General features: G+C 47.3%; 1 protein-coding gene across 1 annotated transcript in view; it reads left to right on the top strand.

Moving 5' to 3' along the window:
* Positions 1–25,987, top strand: part of LOC129384118 (uncharacterized) — a 59,313-nt gene that overhangs the window by 11,217 nt on the left and 22,109 nt on the right. The window contains exons 2-6 of the mRNA XM_055069259.1: positions 6,309–6,552; positions 9,201–9,468; positions 10,144–10,279; positions 12,760–12,921; positions 23,202–23,354. Of these exons, the coding sequence (XP_054925234.1) occupies positions 6,312–6,552; positions 9,201–9,468; positions 10,144–10,279; positions 12,760–12,921; positions 23,202–23,354 (960 nt within the window). The 5' untranslated portion in view covers positions 6,309–6,311. The remainder of the gene's footprint in view (positions 1–6,308; positions 6,553–9,200; positions 9,469–10,143; positions 10,280–12,759; positions 12,922–23,201; positions 23,355–25,987) is intronic.

Genomic DNA, 25,987 nt, shown 5'->3' with positions numbered 1-25,987 from the left:
ACGGCGTCCTATCTCCGAGCACAAGGCCTCAGTGTCTCCTGAAAAGGGCGCATTGGTTGGCTTTACGCGCAAACAAATCTCATTGTATCCTGTTTCAATCAATGGTCACGCTGTATGCTATGTTAACGGCAACTTCACCGGCAACTTCAACGCTATCAACTAGGAACTTGCTTTTTTCCTTGATAATTACCTGCCTAAAGTTGCTGAGCGCTCACTGGATACTAACTGGAATATATTCAAAGAAAATTTCACGATCTTCTTAACAACTTTATTCCGAAGAGGCACGTTTTTTCGAATAACGATGCTTCATGGTGTACTAAATCTTTGAAACGCCTATCTAACAGAAAAAAAAAACGACTTTTTCGCACAGCTAAGCGGATGGAAAGCCAGGGTAAATGGTCTGCTTACAAAGAAGCTGCCTCCGCCTACTCATCTGCGATAAAGAATATAAAATTTTCTTTTTTCAATAATACCCTTCTGAACATGCTCATAAATAATCGAAGAAGCTTCTGGAATGTAGTAAGGCCTAGTGCACCGAAAATCATATCACTTAGCACGTCTTCCGGTGAGCCTATACCTCGGCAGCACTGCGCAACAATTTTAAATGTACTTATAAAAGCTTTCACTCCTTCAGCACATAACGACCTTCCAAGGCTACCATGCTGCAATTTTTTTCCTATGGATCTCGTAATTTTTAACTCTACTGGCATAAAAAAATCATACACTCTTAAACTTACGTCTTCTTGTGGAATACAAGAAATCACGACGAAATTTCTAAAAAATACTAGTGAGTATTCCTCTATCATCTTAGAGTGCATTTTTTCACAATCGTACCTGTCTTCATCTTTGCCTCATGACTGGAAAACAGCAAAGATTATTCCTATCCACAAATCTGGCGAAACTCAAGATCCTTTTAACCACAGGCCCATATCGATTACCTCAGTACTGTGCAAAATTATGCAGCACTTCATATTTTCTAACCTCGTGAACTTTCTTGAAGAAAATAATTTTTTCTCTAACAGTCAGCATGGCTGTCGCAAATTTTTTTTCTTGTCAGACTCAGCTGGTAACTTTCACTAATGACTTACATGTATATCTTGATAGCGGTTTTTTGACTGATTGCATATTTTTGGATTTTTCCAAAGCTTTTGACACGGTGAAACATGTACTGCTACTACACAAACTAAGCCCAATCAACATTGGCCCGGGAGTACTCAGCTGGATCCAATCGTTTCTTTCTTCTCGGTCCCAATTTGTTTTAACTAATGAGTCCACATCTCACGCGGCTCCAGTTGAACCCGGTGTTCCACAAGGGTCTGTTCTTGGTCCTTTTTTATTTTTAATATATATTAACAATTTACCTGATAACATTTCCTAACAAATTTGTTTAGTCGCTGACGACAGTGTTATATCTCGAGAAGTGACTAATGCATCTGATATAGCTACCTTTCAATCGGATTTAAATGACATATCTAACTGGTGCCTCATTTGGTGCATGGAACTCAACATTAATAAATGCAAATCTATGCGGATTTTTCATTCTAACACAACTCGCCCTACCTACGCCCTTAATGACTGCCCCCTTCAATCCGTTACATGCTACCGTTATCTTAGCATTCATATAACTTGCGATCTTTCTTGGAAGCAACATGTACAGTATGTAATATCCAAAGCTAACCGCTCCTTAGGATATTTGAAGAAATCTTTCGCTTGCGCCACTTTTATTAAAACGGTTGTTGTACACGACATGCGTCCGCCCCCAATTAGAATATGCCTCATCCGTTTGGTATCCTCATCAGATCACGTTAATTAACGCAATTGAATCAGTTCAAAATCGCTCGGTTCGTTTCATCTTAGCTAACTACCATCACACTGCTAGTGTTACATTAATGAAGAGTACCCTTCAAATTCCATTATTATCTCTTCGCAGAAACGAATCTCGCATTTCCCTTTTTCATAAAATCTACCACCACAACGCATCTCTTCGCCCTCTTTGGATCCAACCTGCGCCTTATTATTCGGCTCGTCGTGACCACTTAAAGTTAGCGTACCCCGTCATAACACCGTCGCGTGCTCACAATCATTCCTTCCTAGGACTTCCGTCGACTGGAATAATCTACCTACATCATTAGTAAGCATCTGTGACCCCATTCGTTTTAAGAATGCACTAATCAACATAAAATGTATGGCGGCAAATGGCTTAATTCTGTACTTATTCCTGAACATTGTCTGCTTGGTAAAGTGTATTCTTTCTGCATTTTTCATCTTATGTAAGTCTGTTATTTGTTATGAATGCATTACTACTTTTTTCATATTGCTTTTGTTCCTTGGAAATTCCTTAAACTAATCCTGCATTTTTCACTCTTCGAATGTATTCTCGCCCCTCCCCTCTGCAGTGTACAATTATGTACCTTGAGGGTATCACAAATAAAACTAAAATAAAATAAAGACTCGGCGCTTTCTGGGTGTCATCATTGACCCAAACCTGTCGCGAAGCCCTCACTGCGTCTATCTGAAGTTGATTGCCATTGCACAGGTCTTCAAATTTCTCTGCTGGAAAAACTGGGGTACACCAGTGCATTCTATGATGCAGCTGTACAAAGTACCGTTTCTCGGGCTCCTACGTTAGTCTCCCACTGTTGTCAAATGCATGCAAGGCGAACTTTCGCGCTCCGTAGAGCATACAAGGTCAAGCCATACGCACGTGTTTAGGGCTGCCTCGGTGTACCTAAACAGCAGCAACTGCCATCGCTGGGGACCATATGGTGCAGACACATGTAGCTGTCGACTCTCTCCGAGCGCACATTCGCCATCTGTCAAAGATCCCCATCCATCATTTGGCCTCCCTACCAGCCGAGAGAACTTGAGCGACCTTTTCAAGAGTCATTAGTGCTCCTCAAGATTGCATACCGTCATCCTATAAACCGGTGGCGAAGCCTTCATCTCCGCTGTGATGCCTGCGACAGCCTCGTGAATTTTGCTATTCCTGGAATTAAAAAAAAAACAAAACGTTCAATCATCCATCGCCGGCTCTGAAGCAACTTACGCTCCTATTACTGCACCAGACGTATCATGACCGCGTATATATATATACCAATGGTTCGACCTCACCTACCAGCTCAACTGCAGCATTCGTCATTCCAGCTAAGCAGGTAAGTTAGATTGAAACTGCCACACACGACTACATCTACGTCCGCAGAACTTGCAGCTCTCCATGCCGCTATGACATACGTCACCGAAGAGCCAACAGAGAAATGGGTCGTATTTTCTGATTCTAAGGCAGCTCTTCACAATATAAAGTCTGCATTACATCGCAGAACTTACGAGCAGATATCTGACATCAGGGAAGTACACCACCATGCTCTCGAAAGAAGGCACATCATATTTCAATCGATTCCGGCTCACTGTGGCATCGTCGGCCACAACCTAGCTGACAAGGCTGCCCACGAAGATACCCAGACGCGTCCAACACCTTTGGCGAGGTCAGACGCTGCCAGGGAACTTCGCCTACTTGCATGCAAAAAAGTAGCAAGATATCTGGGTTTCAAGTGTCTTCAATTTCCGATTACATAAACTGGACCCCATGCTACGCCTACAACTGCCATCTAGGCTTGCCCGCGGCGAAACAACCTTGCTGTGCCCTTTGTGGCAGGCAGTGGCGTTCACGAACGCATACTCTTATCCTTAGGGAATCGCGGAAAGCCCGATGTGCGACTCCTGTGGGTGCGAGGAAACCATCGAGCACCTATTGAGTACCTGCCCTCCCTACGATGTACGACTCTCTCTGCGGGCCACTTTGCACTGACTGGACTCGGGACCGTTCACTGAGAAAGATACTCGGACCATGGGCACACCCGTCACTCGCACGAAAGGTGATTCATCCACTAGTGTAATACATGAAGTGCACCTGCTTCAAAGAGCGTTTCGAGTATCCCTGTGTGTAGCGTCCCTCCCATACGCACCCGGTGCTTACTCTCTCCATTTTTTCTTTCTATTCCTCTTTTCCCCACCCCCAGGGCAGGATAGCAAAGCTGGTGCTCTTCTGGTTGACCTCCCTGCCATTCCTGTCCTTGCTTTCACTCTTCCCTCTCAATGATTGGTTAAGTCTTCGCGTTAATGACCTGCACAGGCTGGAATGCAACGTCGAGAACGGCGTAAGAGACGGTGCGCCTGCAGTCCCCCATTGTCGCTTCCGTTCGACGTCTAGTTTGCTCGGCGGCGTAGTTAGCAGCATACGTCCGCCATTGCCGCTTGCTATTTTTCGACTACGAATGGCTCATACGGGTGAGGCAAGGTAAACGCGGCCTCCCCATTACGACGACAGAAGAGAAGAGAAATTCTACGCTGGAATAATGAGCGGCAATGGAGACAGCTGTCAAAACGATGATGATCGCGGTGGCGCGGGATACGCGCAAGAGCTCAGAAAGAAGACGCCGACGCGCGAGCGTCGTGATGGTTTTCTATACACAGGCGGGGGCGGACGGATTTCGGTTTCGCCTAGCCAATAAAGCTGCGCTTTAACATGAAATCGCGGTGAGCAAACCCACGCATTCCCTTACCGATGTACACATTTTGCGGCAATACTTTAGAAGTGACCACGTGCTTTCATACGTTTAGCAATGAATGTTCTGACGGGTGTGCAAGTGATTCAGGTCCATGTCCTGATTTCAAGCACTGCATGCCTAGCGACACGTACAGTGGCCGAAGCTGGCGTAAGAGAACATTACTCACACACGGACATACCTACCAGAAGGTGCACGCGGTGTCGGGATCTTCATTACATTCAACAAACGACGTCATGTAGTGTTGGTGAAGAATGTCACTGTCTCAAACATCAGTTAAATGTTGTACTCATTATTGACTCAACTTGGGCCCAGCAAAACTAGCTACTCGCATCTATAGTGCGGAGCCTAGTGGTCTGTTTTTAAACATAATCTGACAGGCAAAGCATCACGTGGCTATATGAAGTGATCTTATCCATACCTTTTTTTTTTTCATTGGCGGTAGCGTCGACTCGCTCTTGTTTCTTACACAGCACTTCAGGTTCATCTCTTGCCACGATGGGGGACGAAATTCAAAATAAATACAAAGAATAGAAACATACCGTACAGTAAAGACCTCGGTTTCAGTTTAGATAAATCGGAGCATAAGTTAACTTACACGTTGCGTTATTAAATAATTGAATAATTAAAATCGCAAATCACTGCATACCGCTTAGAATCGTTGATTTCAAATCCGCCACGTGAGGACGACTTCGGCGAAATCCCTGGACACCCGGACGAAGAAAGTGAAATTACGACACTGTTCACGTCACACACAAGAAGGCGGCATGATAAGTAAAGGGCTAATTATTGCAAAATTGCCTCCGCCTTCGGTTCATGCGTTGCGTTTGCATACAGTTAACCTACAGAACGCCGACGTGCGAGTGCCACTAAGACGCCCAAGTGAAGGACTAGGATAGAATGTTTTTCGTATACACATTTCCGTGCAATGTGACAGCTTGGTGGCTTATAAGACCTTCTTGGATTTATTGGCATTCTTTGCCTACCTTATGCCTTCTGCTCCTGCCTAACTGGGCCCTTGCACCACGTAAACCAAATTAACTACCTTGGCCCACCGGATGTCTTTTTATGGGCGTTCTTACATTGTCACTGTTCCAGCGTCGTCATCCGGCCCTCGCCGTGTCGTCGCCTTCATACCATTGTCATCATGCTTTCTTCGTCATATTGCTTTCCTCGTTCCTTCAACATACTGTCTTAATAAGGCTGTCGCCATTCGTCCCGGGATTACGCCATCGTCGTCATGCATTCTTTGTCATACGATCGCTGAAGTTCTATCATTATTTGGTATTGACTTCATACAACTGCCGGCGCATACCCTGTCGGGCATTCGTCGTCTTACTTTTTCTTCGAAGTACAGTCATCGTCACGTCGTCGTTAAACCGTCATAATTTCATAATCATTATATCGGTATGCCTTCGTTGTTTATTTATTCTCGCGTCGTCCCTACGTCGTTATCGTACATTCGTCATGCTCATGGCAGAGTTAAGCGAGTGTCATTGCAATGTAGGCCGATGCCGGGGACAGTATTATATGGCTCATATGTGAATCTGTAGATGCAAATTACCGCTCTAGGTTCTAAATAAACACGTCTTGTGCAATAGGGCGTGTTACTGCACTGTGCGAATGCTTGCAGCATAACCGTCGGCAGCCCTTCACAGCAGTAACTGGCTGTCCCCTGCAGAAACTGCATTTGCAAAGCAAGTTTACGCGGCGTTCTTACTTTTTTTTTCTTCTCTTCGTGTGCAGAAAATGGCCAGCACGTCGAGGCGGACACGAAGCACCAACGTTCTCAATAAAAAGTACATGGATTCGCTGGAGAAGCTGTGCGATTGTTACCGTCCGAAGCGGCACGAAATTGAACACCTTTTTCAGCTCTACTTTCGCCGTGCCCTGACAAGGAGAAGAGCCAAGCGTTGTTCCCGGGCTCGATCCACCGCAGCGGATTCTCCGTCCACATCTCGTGATACCCCGAGACGACCCGTCACGTTCAGTAAGTACTGTCCTTTTTTAACATTTTCGTTTCGCTAGGCAAATGTCTTTTCAGTATTGCACGTCTCTGCGAACGGTTCATTGTGTTAGGTGTCTAAAACCCAAGATTGTGAAGCGTTGAGTGAAAGTATTTGAACTGTGACATGAAACCGTAGCTGCACCTCTCAATTGTCAGCAATGGTCCAACACTTCAGTAGCGGAACACCTAGCCTAGGTGTCGCATTCATTACGCGACAGCGTGCATCCACCGGCCAGTCGCGCCCCGCTTTTGCGTTTATTCACGGGCTTTCTTCATGCGCGGAAAAACTTTCACGCAGCACGTACTAGGCAACACAAAGCTGCGTCTAGGGTCTTTAATGTCGCTCTACTCATTTCTCATTGACACTTTTCATTTATTTCTAATACCTGCGAAGTTTCTTCAATGATCACTGCTTACATAACTAGGAGACATAGGAAAATCGGAGTATCTCCATGCGACGGCACACATTACCTTGATTCTGTTCATTTACGTGGCATTTGCACATTTTTAGATCTCGGTGCATGGTAGTTGGCACATTGCATACCCTTGTTGTCGTATTTTCACCACAAGTTCAATACACACCTGACCTCGCGGAGAGCAACCTGGGCAACACAAGTGCAGCTGTTCCGACATGTTTAGTTCCTTCACGTTCGATGTGTATTGCTATATATGGAGTCATGAGACACAGCGTGACAGACTAGTTTACTTGCAGATTTAGTTCACTAAAAAATATTTGTTTTCAGAGCCCTCGCTCCTACCTGACCGCCTGTGCTTTCATCACTGCAACCGACTGCCATTGTGAATCCATGTTTTGTGTTAGGCCTTGCAATGCTCCCCTGCCAGTCATGGTAGTTTATTGGCGTCCGACAAGGAACTGACGGCTTTTCTGCCCTAGTCGACGTCGACCGGTATTCACGATTCCTACTCGCTGCGGGCGTCAGAGCCGAGATCGGGCTTGAGTGTTACTCAGTAGCGCATTGTTTTTCACGACACCTGCTTTCACCGACGTCGACAATCCATTAAAAAGGACTTGTAACGTTGAAAGCGCAAACCAGTAGGAATGACATGAAATCAAGGCGGATATGTCGCCTTTGAGATGTTGCTAATTTGGGAAACCTCACACATTGGCAAAGTCTAACGCAACACATTACAGCAATGCAGGTGTTGTTTCATTTGACCTGCAGCTTACTACATGGGTACAGTGAAATTTGCAGTGGTATACTCCAGCTAGTATAGACGCTGTCGGCTCATACGTCGTTGCACTGGGAAACACATTCCTGTATTTTGCTAACTTTTGGCTTCCTTAGACACTTCCAATCCCTCTGGCCTGTTACGCAGACCTGATCACTGCTTTAATTCGATCAACTTTGAATAGATTTGATCAGGCTACCCATGATATGCGTGCATCCCATGACTTCAATGAGGCATGACGGCACTTTCATGTATGTCATGCTGTAACCGTCGTGCGGGCGTTGTGCTCATTTCTTTAGCTATATTACACCCGAAATGTACGAACGTAACATACTCGTGGTGTGCATGACATGAACGGCATAAAAGGTATGCTCATTTGCGAAATTCGCTACAGTGGCAAAACCTTACACAACAGAGAAGTTACTGCAACGGCGGCGTTGTTTCACTCGGCCTGTAGCTAGCCCGTGCGTCTTCACTTGACACGTCGTGGGTAAGTCTCGTGGAGGGCTCGCATAGCACATTTGCTTACTTCTCATCCGGTACCTTTGAAGAGCCTCCAATGAAGCTGCTCAACCAACTGCCTGCGCAATGTTCCGCATGACGTCAATCACTACAGTACGTAGCACCTGCATCATTTTTCCTCTAAAGTGGTGGACCCAACCAAACCTCCACTACAGGCATCTGGTTATACGTCATAACATGACGCGTCCGACAAACCGCAGAGAAAATAGCCCATGGCACCTGCAAGGGGATTGTAGGGGTGGCTACTTATTCATTTCATAATACTACCAACCTCATGTGAAGTCGCCCCAGGTAACTCAAGTACACAAACACTCTAGTATGGAGAATTTCAAAATATATCTAATCTCTCATCACGGCATAGGTGAGTTGTGCAAGGTATAATGCAGACATTTCATTTGGAGATCACTGCTGCACAATTTATAGTGCCAATCCCAACGTCTGTCCACCATTTCTAAGCGCCTACCTAGAGCCAATGGACTTCCGCTGCTGACGTGAACACAAATGCACCCTCACGAACACCAAAAGCAGATCGAGGATAAATGTTTCTTTCTTTTTTGCTCTAACTGCTGCCCTGTGCCCGTGTACACTTTAGTTAGGTTAAACCGGGAAATACATAATGAATCAAATAGTATATTTAAAGTAGAATAAAACGTTCATGAACAAGGAATAGGCCTATTATGGGTTTCGCATCATATGCACAATCTGCTTGTAGGAAGGATTGCTGCTATCCTTTCGGGCGTAGCGGAGAGATGGGGGGGGGGGGGGGGGGGTTGGTTGGCAGGGCAGCAGTAGTCACGAACAGCAGTCCGGCATGGCTACCAAACGAAAGCGCTTTACGAACGCGAGATCAGGCGTTCCGGCACAAGTCCGCAGTGTCCTGTCCCAACATTTTTTTCGCCGTCGTCCATCTGTCTCAGGTTATCGTCGTATGCTTGGCGGATACTCGATCTCTTTCAACGATGACTACTCCCGGTCGTGCACGTTCCCGCGCGACCAACCTTGCTGGCTTTTCCGCGAGCTCGAGCAGTGGAATTCCCAGCTCGCCAAGGGCTGCTTCGAGCTGCTTGCGCACAAGTGTTACGAATTGGAGCTCGTGGGATACAGATGGCCCTCCTTCTACAAGCCGAGGAACGTGCACGTCTTTCGGACTGCGCTGCTGACTCACCTGCTCCTCAAGCGGCACAGGTGAGCCACTTAACCACCATTTCCACTTTTAACTAAATTGTCCCTGTAGAATTGGGCTGATACATTCTCCGACTCTTGTTAGGCGCAAGCTCACCCAACGTGCCAGTCTCATGCCAGACTTCACTGGCTGCATTGACCCTAAAACGACAAAAGGAAACGTCGAGAAAATGCGCGCGCGTACAAGTTACACACCACAAAAAAAATTCGTGATTTTTCATTAAGCAGCCAAGTCGTTTAGGGAATCGCCTCATTTGCTTGGGCTATCTACCAGCCAAACTATCAAACCCAATGCTTGGTCCAACTGGACGGGGCGTTCATCGCCTAGTATGGACGCATGATCTTGTAACTAAAGATCTGCGTCACGCGCATCTGCCTTCACATTGCGTGAGCTGCACAAGTCTGCCTGAATTCGGTAAGAGGGATTTGAAGCAAGCAACTACTGTACGCGTGAACTATTCGACACTGTTCCTACCGGGAACAGAGCCGCAAATTTCACAGCGATGCATGCTTTTCGAAGCAAGGATATCTTTTATTATATGCAGTGTTGAAACTACACCGATGTGCATTATGTGTGCTCGGGGTGTGTTGCCTTCTGTTCCCGCTTGTTGCGTTTGTGTAACGTGACAAACGATCTCGTTCCGACACAGTCCCATATAACGCCCCACCCTTTTGCAGTTGCGTGACCCGCGTAGTTGTCGACTTGGAAGGAGCAAAGCTTGAGCGCAGAATGTTCTGGGACGCCATGGCTGAAAGCGCCTGTGGCGTACTCTTCCTCGACTTCAGGGCCGACATCTACAACGGCGAATACCCCGTGAGTTCGCCGTGATCACTTGCGCGAAAATTCCTGCAATAAACCGTCGCTTCCGGCCCAACCCAATGCCGTATTAACATTAGGCATCCTAACCCCAATTCTCTTTTCATTTCTGGTGAGCAGGTAAGCGCGCCCTATATTGAATGTAACCTGCAGCGAGTATAACGGCTACAGTAGCCGAGGTGACTTCAGGCTTCGTATTCACTGTGTTCTCGAGTGCCTAGTGTTGGAGGTCACAGAAGGACAAACTCACTGCAATCTAGTGTGCAACCGATAAAAAGGGCCTTTCTTCATACAGCTGTCGGAGCATTTGCTGCAGTCATGGCTTCTTCGCCGAAACAGACTTATTACTACAGCAATTTTGTGAACAATCCAGGCGAATTCGCATCGTCGGCATCGCCGTGGTAATCCGTATAAAGTGCCTGTGCCGTGCGCCCACGCGCCTTCAGCTGTAGGTGCCAGGGGGAGGGCGTCGATTTTTCACGTGCAGAAGGGGAGGAGGGGGAGACGCGTACGCACCAGGAGAGAGTGGGAAGGAGGAGGGTGGCAGGTTAGTGCGCGACTTCCCTTCTACTCCGGCGGCGCATTGCGTGGTTTCTGTCATGGAAGAAATCTGCAGTGGGTTCGAAGCCTGCCGACGCGAGCTAGTTGATGGCTTCGCGTGCGCCGTATTCTCGCGGGCCTAGTGCCGCTGAAGCGTAATGCAGCACGAAGGACACTTCGCGCGCCGCTGCTGCCGTTCATCACGCCAGCAATTAGATAGGGAGTGTCTGCGGCCATTGAGTGAGATGTGTTGTTAGCCTGCGCGCGCGTGACACCAAGTTTGTTGATTTAGTTATGTAGCGTATCAGCCGGACGCCAGGGTGGAACAGACAACGTTTATTGATGCCGTGCCCTTTTTATAGGGTGATGAACATGTGATCTGCCGACTGCTGCTTGCGTGGCCGATAAGCGATTATCATGAAAACGTAGTGTGACACGCGATATCAGTATACAACAAGTTAGTAATAAAAGGTTTACACAGATTTATAGCGCTAATAAAACTACTAACCTTTCTGCGCATGGCTGTCTAATGATTTGCTGTTGCGATGGACGCTTCGCCTTTCGAGAGATACTGCGGTTTTATTTTTTGTAGTTGCGTTGAGATTGCATATACTTTCACAATTCTTATTATTCATGGTTTGCCTGCCCTGTACTGTTTTTATTTTTCGCTTGTGCCTTTACTGTTTTTGCTTGTGCCTTGTGCCAAGTTACTTCAGGGGGTAGTACCTGAATTCGATTCCCTCGAATATTACTGTGCAGCATCGGTTGATTTTTGATAGTAGCATGTCCTGGCATCTTACTTACGCTTGCCGTAAACTTCGGAGTCCCGCTTGGTTGCTTTTCTGTCTCAAATGTTTCACGCCTACACATTTAAATCTGTAGCGACTCCTTTCGCCCACAGCATATTTTGCTATGCAATTAATGCTTTCCCTTCCTGCTCGCATTGACATTCTATTCCGAAAGAAACCTTCCATAACGTTCCGCATGGCTGCTGCCAAGTGTCGCGTGCCAATTTATTCAGCAATGTATACTTGGAAACCACTGTTTCTTAATGGACTATTCCGAAAGGAATGCGAAGAGCCGCGGTATTTAAGTGCAGTTTCACATTTGCTACTTCGTTAACTTCGTGTGGTGATGCATGGTGAACTGTCTTTAAGCTCAAGGATTTCTAATCTGCTTGATCCATTTCATTTTAGGTTGTCCTTGTTATATTCTTTTTCAGTTGACTTCTCATTTGTACTTCGTTTTCATTGACTAGTTCTTCGATACGGGCTTTACAAAAGTTCATTACGTCATAAATTCAATTTTTACAATTTATTTCTGTCCTACGACGACCCTTCGTTGTATCTACTGGGACTCTCTTTAGCCTAGGCTGCCGGACCTGGTGACGCCTGTAACTCACGTTCTGCAGAGCCGTCTGCTTACGTATTTGGTTTTTCTAGTGGAGCATTACCTCTTATTACAGATCAGCTAATATTTGGCTAAGTTTAGGACTCACTGTATAGCGAAACCGGCATTTTGGCACAACACTCACGTTCTCATTAGACTCCTACTAGTCTTTTGTGTGCGAACTTGCAACGCAATTTCCAATCACTATAGCCAAACTATACTCTGCTAGGAGTTTATTGAGAACCGTGCTAAGCGACCATATTGGTACAGGTTTCTTACTGTGACATCCGTGCATCTCTGAGTACATCCTCCTATTATATAGCAGCCGCTCTGTCCGCGCCCTTATTAAAGCTTGACCAGACGCGCTAAAAATTCTACGACTAGTGCTGCTTTATTAGGACGCTTTGGTATGACTGCACCTATCCTCCATCATACTTACCCTGTCCAGAACATGCTTTAAGCATAATTATAGGGTATTTGCTTGCGACTATGACACTGCGAGCTCAATAAGACTACTACTGTACGCTAGTTTACATCTATCCTCGCAGGTAGAGGAGCATGTTGCATGGGTGTCCTCGGTTTCTGTCATGTTCAGACTTGTCTCCTTGAACCTCAGCCGCATACTTTTCAACGAACAAGTCTCCATCAAGCTGGCCCGGTACGTGATGGCGACTACTGCACTGGTCAGTCTGTCGTTGACTGACATAATGGTTAGTATTTTGCTGGCTTTCCAACCTACATTATTCTATCTCAACTGTGCTGTGCTCTTTGCATGGTTCTCGGGATCTACGAGGACATTTTTGTAACAAATTGCTGTCTTCACGAGAAACTCCTGTTCTCCGCGTTTGTTTCTTTGCCCAGATTGGTGCGCAGAACTAACAAGCCTTGCAGTGCATTATAGAGCGAATCGGTGCAGTAATTCTAAGCACAGAACCGCTTATACAGGGCGGTGACACGCAGACACGAGAAGTCCTTCTGATAACAATTAAAAAAAAAAGAACGTTTGAAGCTAGCCCTACCCTACGAATCCAACTCCACTTCTCTGCATATGCGAAACTAATCGTTAGACAGGATAAACACGAAACACCGCCTTTAGAACCAATTATGTCTCACGCATATTTTTCCTTATGTCACTTTATCTTTGAAAATATATTGCGTACGCACAATCCTCGTTGCGGAAATTCGGAACTCGTTCCATGCTTGTATACCATAAAGCGGTGAATTGTCGGAGATCGCCCAGCGGTTGAATGCTATACCGCGTACCACCTAACCTGAGCCATACCTTGAAAATGATGGGCATGTTGCTGGTAGTTATCGGGCTTTACAGGGTTCTTTTGCAAAGATGATTACTTGGCAACCTACTTGCATTATTATGCAAAAGGCTTTTGTACGAGTACTAGACTGCTAATGAACCATGACATCTTTCACGTAGTCATTTCCTTCCGGGCTCTGAAAAAATTCTACATTGGCATTAACAAGACTGTCTGCATGACAAATGGAAATGGTCCGTTACCTTTGCAGATAACGTCAGTAAGTGACCTATCTTTGTAACTAGAACGCTACGCGTTTAATACCCACATTTATGTCGCACCTTTTTCCTTTCGTCCTTCTACGGGCCAAAGATACACTGTACGAAATGAGTGACAACTTGTACAGCACTCACCTGCCCTGTTACAAATTTGGGGCAGCCGACAGGATTTCTAAAAGAACAGGTAACTAGACCGACAAGGCGGCCATCACTGTTTATTTCAGCTCATCCCAGTCTCCCACTCAGTCTTCGGAAGCACCTTTCTCGCTTCTTATTCTTAGGGTAGGTTACAAACCAATGATCTTTTCAGAACACCCCTCGGCGATCACTTCAGATGGAGACTGGGACATAGGCATTCCAGGATAACACTGCGGCACTCGGTGTTCGACACACGATTCTACCGATGCTGTTTGTTGTAGTTCGAGCAATTTTCACAGCTCTACTTCAGGCGGACAAGCTTCAAGGGGTATACACTGTTACCTATGAAGCCATTGAGCCAGCGGTCCTCTTCAGTGCTTCAACGCCGATAGCTTTCGATCCGAATCTACTGATTTTCGCGAGTTTCCGCCTTGCTAATTACATCGTATACAAATGCTCTTGTCCAGCTGGAAACAGCACAATGTTCTGCATTCGAAAAGATTTGCCCTCTCACCTGATTGAGTCAGGCAGTTCAGATTTTCGGAATATGTAGCCTGCAAAATACGTCTCGCAAACCTATGTGTAAGAGTCGTGCGCAACCTGCAAGCATTGAGACATATTACGATTGGTAATTCGGTAAATATTTTTAGCACCACAGGATTAGACATTATCATATGTGGGAACTTTAACGTGCCTAACATAACTTGGGGGAGTAATCACTGCAATGCCCATGGGAATATCGTTTAATGCCCCGCAAAAAGATAGTCTGTTAGTATATCATGATGGATGTCACATTTATGCGGGGATATCACTACGCCAGTTCCATAGACGTACCACTGTGAGTTATGTGGTTGTAGACTACTGGTGGGATTAGCCTTGCATTTGCTACCGGCAATTGCTCCACCGTAGCGACACTTAAATAAATCACATAAATTAGACACAGACCTCTCAATTTCAAATATTCTTTCCTAAGGTCACCATGTGAAGGCCAAATCTGTGTCCTGCAGGTAACCTAAAAGAAGGCCACAGGCCTTCCTACACAACTGCTTCCCGCGCGGGAAAACAATGTCCTGAAAAGAACAGTGCGGAACTCCTGTCTTCTTGAGGGACCCGAATAACACTCCTGTCCGCGTTATACAGAGTACAGACCATAAGGTAATATGTCACCGCATACACAACACGTTGAACATGAAGACCACGCCAGGCCAGTCTTATACATCCACGCAGGGGTACGAGCAGAACCCATGCGAAAGCGAAGCAGAAAAGTGGCTTGGTTTGTTTTGAGCCCCTTAGTCGCACATGGCTTGTGAGGTGAGCTCCACAAAGAATTGAAGTGGCACAACAGCGCTTTTCTGAAGTCTGTTGTCCTCTTGAGGCACTTTTCTCAATGGATTCCCAGACAGCACTCTATGGGCGAGGCTGTCCGCCATTTAGTTGCCTATGATACCTATGTGCGAGGGCACCCATAGGAAACCTATGGAGAAGCCTTTGATATGGAGATTGTGCACCGAGCGTAGGGAGGTAAGCCATACCGCATCAGTAGGGAACCCGTGCTCAAACCTTTGATGGGCAGATCTTGAGTCTGCAAGAATGACAACACTTTGAGGCGTACAAAACCGTAGCTTCTTTAGAGCTGCCTCAATGGCAACTCTTTCGGGCGTTGTGGAGGACGCGACTGCAGTGAATCGAACAGACCAATCATATTTCAAAGAGGGAATGTGAAAAGCAGCTGCACTAGATCCTGTGATCTTGCCCAGAGAGCCATCAGTGAAAATTTGAAGATGACGTGCATATTCAGTCAAGATCCAGCACGAGCGAACGCGTTGCCGCCAAAGGAGTACGCCGCTTAACGCGAACGTGAGGAATTGTCAACGAACAGTCGAGGCTCGCTAATGACCAAGGTGCTTTCAACCTCTTAGTTCAACCTCTAGCGTCAAGACCCAGGTAAACAAGAGTTTTACGGGCCACGTGTGCTCGGGACTCTGATCTTTTTCGAAGGCACTGTAGAAGGGCTCGCCCGGGTACCGTCTGTTTGAGGCGGCGAATTTGGATCAATAACCTTTGTGAGGCGACTAGGCTAAGAGGTCTCGACATAGACCCATAAAGTACTGCATTGTTAGGAGCAGTTTGCAGAACGCCAAGAGCCCTCCTTAGCCCCCTTTCTGTGCAAAACCTCAAGCTGTTTCATTTGTGATAGCGAGGGGGGAATTGAATGAGTTGGTACATTATTCGACTCGTTACCAGTGCATCGTGCAGCCAGATCATTGAAGGGTGATTTCACCATTGCCCACTTGTGACTCTACGGATCAGTGAGACGCGAAAATAAGGATGTCACATTCGAGTCCATAGCTCGTCGCCATTGTAGACGGTAGTGAATGACGCCCAAAAAGCGCTTGTGCTTGAATTTACGAAAGCAAGATTCATCAAGGTCTATCTTCAGCCGCGCATACAGTCTTCCTATACCTGGAAACATGAAGCCAGATTTTCGCACCGAGCGAGTCAACGCAACCCCGTGGAGGTAATTTTAAACTGAAAGTAATGCCTGTAGAGCTACAAGAACTAAACGCTTGTGTTGATATCCGGTTAACCAAAGACCTCCACTCTAGCGCACATGCTGTGGGAGTGCGGGTCGACATACCCCAAGTTCATCAAGGAGGAGTGGGACTCGCTTCTGCGTAGCCCCGCTCTAGAAAAGCAAATCCTGGCTGTCCGGCGTGCCCGCGACCGGGCCGGTGGGCTAGACCTGCCGGTCCCGACGTGGGACTAGCCGGGTGCGCGACGAGTTCGCGTCCTCGCCGGACCTGCCATAAAAGTTTCTTCAGTCAAATGTCATCCGCATATATCGACATATGGACGTGCCTGCAATGTTTTTGCACTTCAGCGGGAAGACCAGCCATTACAACATTAACGAACGTTCGCGAAAGAACACTTCCGTGAGGTACACCTCGCGATAGCGCCCTTTCGGTGCTTATGGTACTTCCTAACCGCACTTGAATTTTACGATCACTAATAAACGAGTGAATGAATCGCAGAAGATAGTCCTGTATGCCTATGGCCTGCACACTATTCAGTATTGAGCTGTCAAGGACTCATCATAAGCCATTCATACGTCTAGCACAATAGCTAGTGTTAAAAGGCCAAAAGTTCTATGATGTTCAATGTGGCTTATCAAGTCCAAGGCGCTATCTTGCGCACTTACACCTGTGCGGAATCCATTCATGCATGTTGGCAGAGCCCTCCTATTTTCAAGCCACTAAGATAAGCACTTACTTGCCAGCTTTTCCATGAGCTTAGCCATACACGACGTCCGTGATATAGAACGATACGAAATCAAGTTTGTCATTACCTTACCGGGCTTCAGCACTGGGACAATACAGGCCACCTTCCACGAAGGAGGAACGTCGTCAGTCTCCCACACTCGATTGAGATAGCTTAGGAGGACCTTCCGGTGTTCCAGGGGTAGGTTCTGCATCATCTGGTTGGTAATACCGTCTGGACCTGGTGCACATCGACGCCGCAGGCTGCTGAGTGCTGTCTGTAGCTCTCGAAGTGTGAACGGGCGTCCATAACAGACGTAAATGTTGCAGGCAGAGCGCAGGGAGGAATTCCTGACCTTGCTCATACAAATGCATTTACAAATTCTTCTGCGAAGAGCGCGAGACGTTTCTGCTTGCGCAGTGGAAGCGCTTTGACAGTCTTACTAGGTCGAGAGACACCAGCAAGGCTGCCAATGACTCGCGAAATTCTCATCAGGGAGAAAACACTCAAGCTAGCGCTGAAGGACGCCCACTGCGACCTACAGAGCTTGTTCGTATGGTGTCGAATGGCAGAGTTAAGCCTATTGAAGGTCGTCTTCAAGGATCTGTCTCCCTTCTTCGTCATCAGTTGTCTCTCTGCCCTTCTGCGCGCTGGGCAAAGGTTCCTGCGTTTTAAATCCGGAGTCGGAAAATCATTAGGCGACTTGACCGCCGTGGTTGCAGCCATCTTACCAGAAATCATTTTTCGATCACATCACCAGAAACACATGCAAGCTGCTCCCTGTAGTTCTCACAATAAACAACATGGCTAATTTTAGAGCCGGGCCTATGGAAGTCGGCAGTAAACACTAAAATTGCATAGTGATAACTTCACATGCGGTCAGGTGCAGCTGACCTATAGATGCCACTGAGGCTAGAGGCCGGAAGAATGTCGGACTTCCGTCATTAGCCACGCACAGGTCCAACTGTCGCTAACTTCTAAAAGTTTGCGTCCGCGGGAATCTGTGTTCCTGTCACCCAGACAGAGTGATGGGCGTTGAAGTCACCGCAGATAATGGCGGGCGCTGGGCAACGGTCACAACGCTGCTGGAGAAACAAATCCTTTGCTACCGTCTTACGCGGAGACACGTAAACGGATGTCACAGAAACAGTTTGGAAGCCAAGCCGTATCCTCGCAGCCGCTACCTCAATACTATCTGTGCACAGATCGGTGAAGTTCAAAGCCACATTAGGAGTCTCTCTTAAGTAAAGGGCAGCACTTCCTGCGGGAAATGACTATGCTGCGATTCTTGTTGGCGAGATATCCAGTCAAAGAACTTGGACACTTTTTGCTGAAGCAGATCCAACAACCGACTCGCCCGCAAAAGACTGCCGTCTTGCTAGGGTCACGTCGCTCACTGGCGTTGCTTGTTACCACGCCACGAACTTCCGACTCTAACGCAGGGAACTCGTCACTTCCAGGTATCGGCTTCTAAGTAGGTTATGGTTTGAGATCACTAATGAAGGACACTCGACGGCGTAAGGCACTTACACGGAAAGGACAGCCACCGAAGCTCGCTGGATGGTCACCCCCACAATTGGCGCAACCAATATCTGCCTTGAAGGCTCTGTAATCGTGGGCGCCAGTGCATCGTTTGCAACGTTGATCTTTGATGCAAACTTTGGCTACATGCCCAAAGCGTTGGTACCTAAAGCATCGGGGAGGAGTTTCAACCAATTTTTTGACTGCATGCTTGGTAAAACCGAGGTCAATTTCTTCAGTGCGCTCGGCGTTGGGAGCAAACGGTTTCACAAAAGACGTAGTAGGTTTCGCTGCCCATTCTTCTTCTTGATTCTCCACACGGCGCATCAGACGTCTCACGTGCAGAACACCTTGCGGTTTTAAATAGCGAAGAAAGTCTCTTTCCAAATACCACACTGGTACTCCCCTAATAACACATGTGTTAGTCATGTAGGAGTTGGGCAACCTGGCTTAACTCTGCTGTCACCATATCTGACAGCACCGGAGAAGAATGTAAACTTGCTCTTCCAGTACGACACCTGGACGAAGAGCACCTTGCGCTGCGAAGCAACTGCGAATCGTAGCAAATTCCAGCAGTAATTTATAGGCTTCGAAGAGCAAGATACGGCTCTGCTGTCTCAAATCAACACCTTTCTCTGTTGTCAAGACTACCACTGGGATTCCCACTGTTTGCTTCCGATGACTCACCACCTTGAAGCTGTCGCTGTCCACTTGCACCATATCAACCACGTCCTCGTCAGTGTCGACGATAGTTGTGTCGTCCCCACTGAGCGATGATGACGCACTGGGCTGCTGATCGTCCCTGATGTCTGGCAGCTCCACGCCTTGCGAGGCCGTGGCCGCCTCCGCTACGCTGGCTTCCTTCGGATGGCGCTGCCCCTTTAAAAATGCGGGCGCCGGAGCAGCCGTAGCCTTCCCATAGGAACCGTCCAACCTTAAAGATTCGGCCCTCTTCCAAGAATATAAATAACTTACTTAACGAATAGATCAACATATGCAACAATTATAGCTGGGGTGACAACAGATCGAACAGCATCGTCCTCTTCTTCCACTTCGTACCACTGTGCTCTTATCTTATTGCCGACGCAGGGTGGACAACAGATTCGTAAGCACGTGGAAGCGGTCACTTCCCAATTCTTATCACATACGCGTTTAAAAAGTACTGCGAAACGAAGATACCTGGATATACAAAACTGGCAGCTCTTTCGTCGACACTTGTCCAGTCGAGCGGATTGGGAAGCTGACGTAGAAAAACTCGCATCAGTGGTACAAGAAACAATGAAAATGTGTACGAAACAAGCACCCCTTACTGACGAGTACACATCCGTTGATGAAGAACATGTACATTTGAGAGCTGTGAGAAGAGCAGAAACAGCTTATGGCCGGAATGGAAATATAGAAATTAGCAGCAAATTCACACAGTCATGTCGAGAAGACTTCAAAAATTAGGGGAAAAAGGATGTCGAGAATTTCGCCATCATTGTCTCCCCTGACACCAGTTCCACAAGTATTGATACCTATTCGTCCATTAAGCGGCCCTGCTATTTAGGCGCAACCATTTCGTACTCGCAATGGCGAAGGATGTTTTCGAATTAGTGATTGCTGAGGGATCCTGCGAAGATCTAAGAAGAGCAAGTGTATCTATTACTAGTGCGAAGTTCAAACGTTCGGTTGCAATGGTAAAACAAAGTTCTTGCGTCTTTTCAGTGACGGCTGTACAATTAGACTACGAAGTCTCTATGATGTAACTAAAATGCGCGCATGTGTTTTATGACACTGCTGCAGGTACAGGCTTCGTTATATACAGTATGTTGTGCTACATGGGACCTAATGGTCGACTGGCCCTTCTGGAATTACCCAATCCCTCGTGGGGAAAAAAGGAGCGTGTCCCCGACTCTTTGAAAACAGCACGTGTGAAACCTATATTGAAGCCTGGCAAAAGGTCCTTCTCTTGAATCGTTTCGTCCTGCGAACCTGACGAGTTGTTTTATGCAAAGACATGGAGGAAATAATGACACTAGGCTGCAGTGGTGGTGGGAGCAAACAGAACCACTTCCAGGTCACATAAGATGATTTCGAAGGTGGCAATGGATCATGGATGCAATTTTGGATATCGTTGCGCACGTTAAACATGAACAGGCTAAGATGTCACAATAGCTGTTTTTTTTTCACTTTAAACGAGCCTTCGACACAGTCGGCCATGCTCGTATACTACGTGGCCTACTAGAACTGCGAGTCCCTGGAAGGGCGCTAGGGTGGACATCCTACTTCTTGAATGGCAGGTCCAAATTTATTCAAACAAGTGAAGGAAAAAGTTCCTCTCATGTTTCAAGGACTCCCACAAGGCAGTGTCTTAGGTCCGTTGCTGTTTAATTGTGCGATGGCGGATTTACCGCGTAGATTTCCACCTGCCCTACTCTATATGTATAGGCGGATAACGTTTGGACTTGGGCCTATGGTCAAAGTTCCAGCCTTGTTGAATCAACTTTGCAGCAAGGCCTGCACATTCCGGACAAATTATTACGCGAAAGAGGCATGGAACTGTCTTATAGTAAAGCGGCTATGTCGCCATTCACCAGAGTACATCGAAAGGATTTTCAGCGGTGCCTTTAGGGACTACCTTTAGACATAGTGAAACAGAACAAATTTCTGGGGTAATACTAGACGGGCAACTTCCTTGGAATTCTCGCATTAAACCCTCGAAGAACAAATCGACATTTTAATAAATGTTCTGCGCCTCGTAGCAAGCCCGACATGGGGACGGTTGGTTTCATCCTTACTAAAAGCACATAATGCACTTATAAAGCAACAGATAACGCATTCTTCCGTTCTGGATGGAATATCCCATTCATTAGAATCTAGTCCAACGTTTGTTAGCTAGGAGCCTTAGCGTATGCTTCGGCGTTTCTCGAGCAAACTCAAGTTCCTTAGTAATTTCAGAGGCATGTCATCCTCACTTTACTATTACGAGGGTGGTTGAAACCTGTCGATGCTAGTTTCGCGTTTCAGTACTGCACAATAGGAACCCACTAGCAAGTGTACTTATTGAGACAGAGCCAACATCAATTCAGTTATTCAGCAGCACAAAAGTCTACTACCACATCATGAATTTCGGTTATCGGATATCTCCTACCCTCCACGGCGACTCGTCGCTCCATAAATGAAACTTTCCGTTGAAGGAATTATTCCCAAGCGAGTTGTTTATGCTAGCCGCACAACTAGCGTTATACCAAATATACTTCAGCTGCCCTGGCTGCATTTAAGCGCATATAGATTGTTCTTGCCAAACAAATTCTACAGCTGCATTTCTCATTCCAGAATAGAACCAAATACAGATGTTTCAACTATCTCGCACAACGTCAACCGCAGAGATTTATCCAATAATGTTTTTACTACGCTACATAAGTTAATTCTAAGAAGGGCAACAATGCGTCATCCTTTGTTTCTCGCAGGCAACTTTGTCGTAACTTCATCGAGTCATCACCAACTCGCAAAACATGGCGTTAGTGCAGAAAATCGAAAATGGAAAGTGCAGAAAATGGCACAGTGATGTTCAACTGGACACCTGGTAACTGCAATATCTCTGGGAATGTTGCAGCAGATAAGGCAACTGGAGAAGCGCATGTTAATAACGCTACACAATTTCTTTCTCTGACACAAGGCGAATTGCGCCGCATTTTAAGACGGATATCTGCCCTTGGTTTCAAAGTTACATGGTTTGGTGTGCGAAGTGACATGGTTTGATCGAAAACATCAGATTTATTTCAGATTGACCCATTTCTTCAATTTAAAATCCCGTCCATTAAACACAACCAGATCCTTTACAACGCTGATTCAGTCTGCGGCTCGGTACCGCCTACACAATACACTTTCTACATAAAATTTCAAGAGCTGATAGTGCGGAATGCACTTGCGACCACGCTTATGATGTACAGCACCTTCTGATTGCATGTCCACGACACGCACGGACAACGCTTAGCACTCGATTTACTGGCATTAGATCGCAGGCCTCGGGAAGATCTTCGGTCCTTGGCCAACGCACTCATGCCAAGACGAACGTTACTGGCCCTTCAATGATTTCTAGAGGCGAATGGAATGGAATGTTTAAATGTGATAGCGCCTTGTTTTCTTTGACCCGACATTGGCCAATCCAATGCCTGGGATTTTGTAACTTCATAAGAATTCCGTGTTTTCTTATGTGCCCTTATGTGGGTCTAGCTCAGTGAACGGACCTTGTGCACACTTTAGGGAACATATGTGAGTGGACTTTGTGCTACGGAGTTGACTTTCTGTTATGGTATAGACTTAGTTAAAGTGTGACATTAGTGTACTTCTGTTACCGAAATTTGGGTTTCCGATTCACAATTTTTGTTCTGATTTATTCTTTTCTTTAAATCTGTGTGCAAGGGAGTACCCGGCTCCACTTAAAGGCGAGATCTCCTAACTACCATGTAATAAAAAGGTGATCTGGAGCAACTATTGCCCACACATGCCCTTGCTATGAATAGCATGGAGCCATTATGTGTACCCTGTATTCATTCGCAGGCCGAGGAGACCGCAATCCCCCACTTCCTCGAATCCTTGGCTCGAAACAAGTCGCTCAAGAAACTCTGCCTGCATGATGCCTTCTTAAGTGCTCAAAGCGGCAAACCACTCGCGGATGCCGTTCGCGACCACAAGGCCCTCGAAGAACTTGAGGTAAGGCATGCCCATAGCCATCAGGGTTGTGTTGTAACGTGTTGGAGCTAGCCAAATCTTTAGTGTGACGTCGCATGTCACACGATTCGAAATATCTCGCTTGCCCAATTTGCATACCGCGCGCAGTTTTGCAACACGCCCACCAGCACCCTGCCGCTGACGTCTATTTAAATGTACTTTGCCAAATCCTAGCAATAGCCCGAAGTGAAATGCGTCTCGCATAACTGGTCGTACTACTGATGATAATGATCGATTCTTCAAGTGCACTATGAAGGGACAGCTTATGTGTGATGCGGCATCGTAGGCTCTCGTGCGTCGCGTGTAAACGCAGCCGTCCCTCCGCGATGTACAACGCTGGTGTCATCAAAAGCACGCCTTATGCCCCACGAAAAAGACCGGATGCTGCCCCTGCACGTTTCGAGGACCGACGCAGTCTCGACTCGCTACCTAGAGTCGTCATACGTTACGTGGACGGCCGGTGGCATGTATCCACTGGTGCTATGCACGCGGAGTTTTGGTCCACGGCAATCGGGGCCGCACTTCTGTTTGAACTAGCTCAATTAAGCTTCTATCAAAGACGTGCAGGTCGAGACTGACACGGTAGCACGAGGCTCTCCGTCAACGTTCACGGCGTGCTAGTTATGCTTCAGAGTCCACATGTCAATGTATCGATACGCTTAGAGGCAAGCGCCATGCCTCCGCCTGTGAAGTTCCGCAGGGGATTAAGTGTTCCCAAACCAACTTCATGGAAGGCTAGCCACAACCGGGCTCAGGGCTGTAACGTTTCGCCTACGACGCGCGGTATAGCCGGCGCGGATGCAACGGACGCTGGGGCTTCGTTCAAAGCGGCGGACATTTTGGCCCGTTCAGCGCTGCCGCAACACCTCCTGTCATGCGCGTCCAGGCATGTTTCAATGCCACATGTCTTCGTGTGTGTGTGTGTGCGTGTGCATGTTGGCGCCCACGCTTGTCAAAGCGCGGCAGCCGGGGAGAGGAGCTCCCCAACTGTGAAGCGAGGAGGTCTGACCGGCGCCGGCCCGGCAGATGCATCACCTTCTAGTCTCAACGTGTCCGCGCGGCGCCGTCACGTGCGCCTCATCCCGAGCCGTTCCTTCTTGCCCTCGACTCCGAGAGTATAAAAAATGGCTGTGGCTTAGCTAAGGTTAAGCCCAGGATGCGAAGCATACTAGCCTTTATTTTAGTTGTTGAACCACTGTTTAGCCTGGTGAACTGCTGTTGCTTGGCTATATTTGGTTCGGCTAGACGAAGAAACAACTCATGCGTTACTCTGCTTCGCCTTCAAGAGTGGAACGCGACAGCGTTCCCGTCGACCCGCAAGGGGTGTAAGACAATGGGCTACGGCGCAGCGACTACGCGCCCCGCATTTGACGCGGTGAGCGGCGAGCAACGCAGTGTTCGGCGCGGCAACGAAATGTGCGCCTGAGCAAGCGACGCATGCCTGAGCCTTAGAAACAGCTCGTTTCTAAGGCAACACCGCATTCAGTAGAGGCGCTTTTGTACCGCTTTGAAGCATCGTACTCGTGGCTCAGTGGTAGCGTCTCCGTCTCACACTCCGGAGACCCTGGTTCGATTCCCACCCAGCCTATCTTGCAAGAGTTGAGCCAAAGCCACCTAGAAACAAGCGCAGCTGCTTATATACCGCCGCGACGCCGCGAGCGACGGCGCGAGTTCGAGCCCCGTCTCTCCCCGGTCCTGACGTCACGGTGTCACGTGGTATGGCATGGGGTCACTAAAGGTCATTGAAGGCGACACCGCCGCGCCTGAGGAGCTGGGTTGAGCTCTAGTAATATGCTTCGCATAAAAGCAGCAGCCCACGGACGCCGAGAGAGGCTCCGATCTCTTCCGTCGAGTAACGAGGTCTCCCGTTTCTCCACTTCGGTCGGCCTGACCGGCCGCTCTTTTGCGATGCTATAATAAACAAGTTGTTCTCTTAGCAGTCGACTCATCCTTTGCGAGGACCTTCGGATGCTTCCAGCTGTGCCCCAGGCCGCCAGGCCAACGCTACCCTTGGGGCTTGCGACCCAGATGCAACAGGGCGTTTTCCCCGAGTCTTAAGATATCCATATTTACGGTGCTGTACTTTATCGACTAAAGTACACCATTCTCCTAAAACCTGTTTTTTAGGAGGCAGCATTCTCTCATGATAGCGTTAGGGTGCCAAGCATTGATAGGCATTTAGTACGAATCTAACTACTTAATGGCGTCCGCTTCTATACATTGCCTTTGGTTTAACCCCTTAGCCTCAGTAGGCTGGGTCGTCTTCTCGTTACATGGTAACCTTTCGTTGCAAATATTAAAACGGAGCGTTTCTATTGCTTTATTTTTTTGCCAGTCACTGGACTACTTGCCGGGTATTATGTATCACCGAGTAGCTTTGAGCACTGGAAAGACAGGTACTACTTTACCTACAATACCACGCGAACATATCGCGTCGCGATGCCGCACGCTTTTCCAGCGATCACTGCGGAGTCCAGTCACGTGATGCTTAGCCCACTTCCCTGCAATGGCCACAGTAATGTGTTGCCCTCTATACTACTCTCATCCCTGAACGTGGTGCGCATTTGCAAGCACACTTCGTATCGGAAACCATGAAACCGAGCGATTGCATCTGC

Source organism: Dermacentor andersoni, chromosome 9 (assembly GCF_023375885.2).
Source record: "Dermacentor andersoni chromosome 9, qqDerAnde1_hic_scaffold, whole genome shotgun sequence".
Lineage (NCBI taxonomy): Eukaryota > Metazoa > Arthropoda > Arachnida > Ixodida > Ixodidae > Dermacentor > Dermacentor andersoni.
Note: the sequence above shows the minus strand (reverse complement) of the source record. Positions and strands in the feature narration are given on the sequence as shown.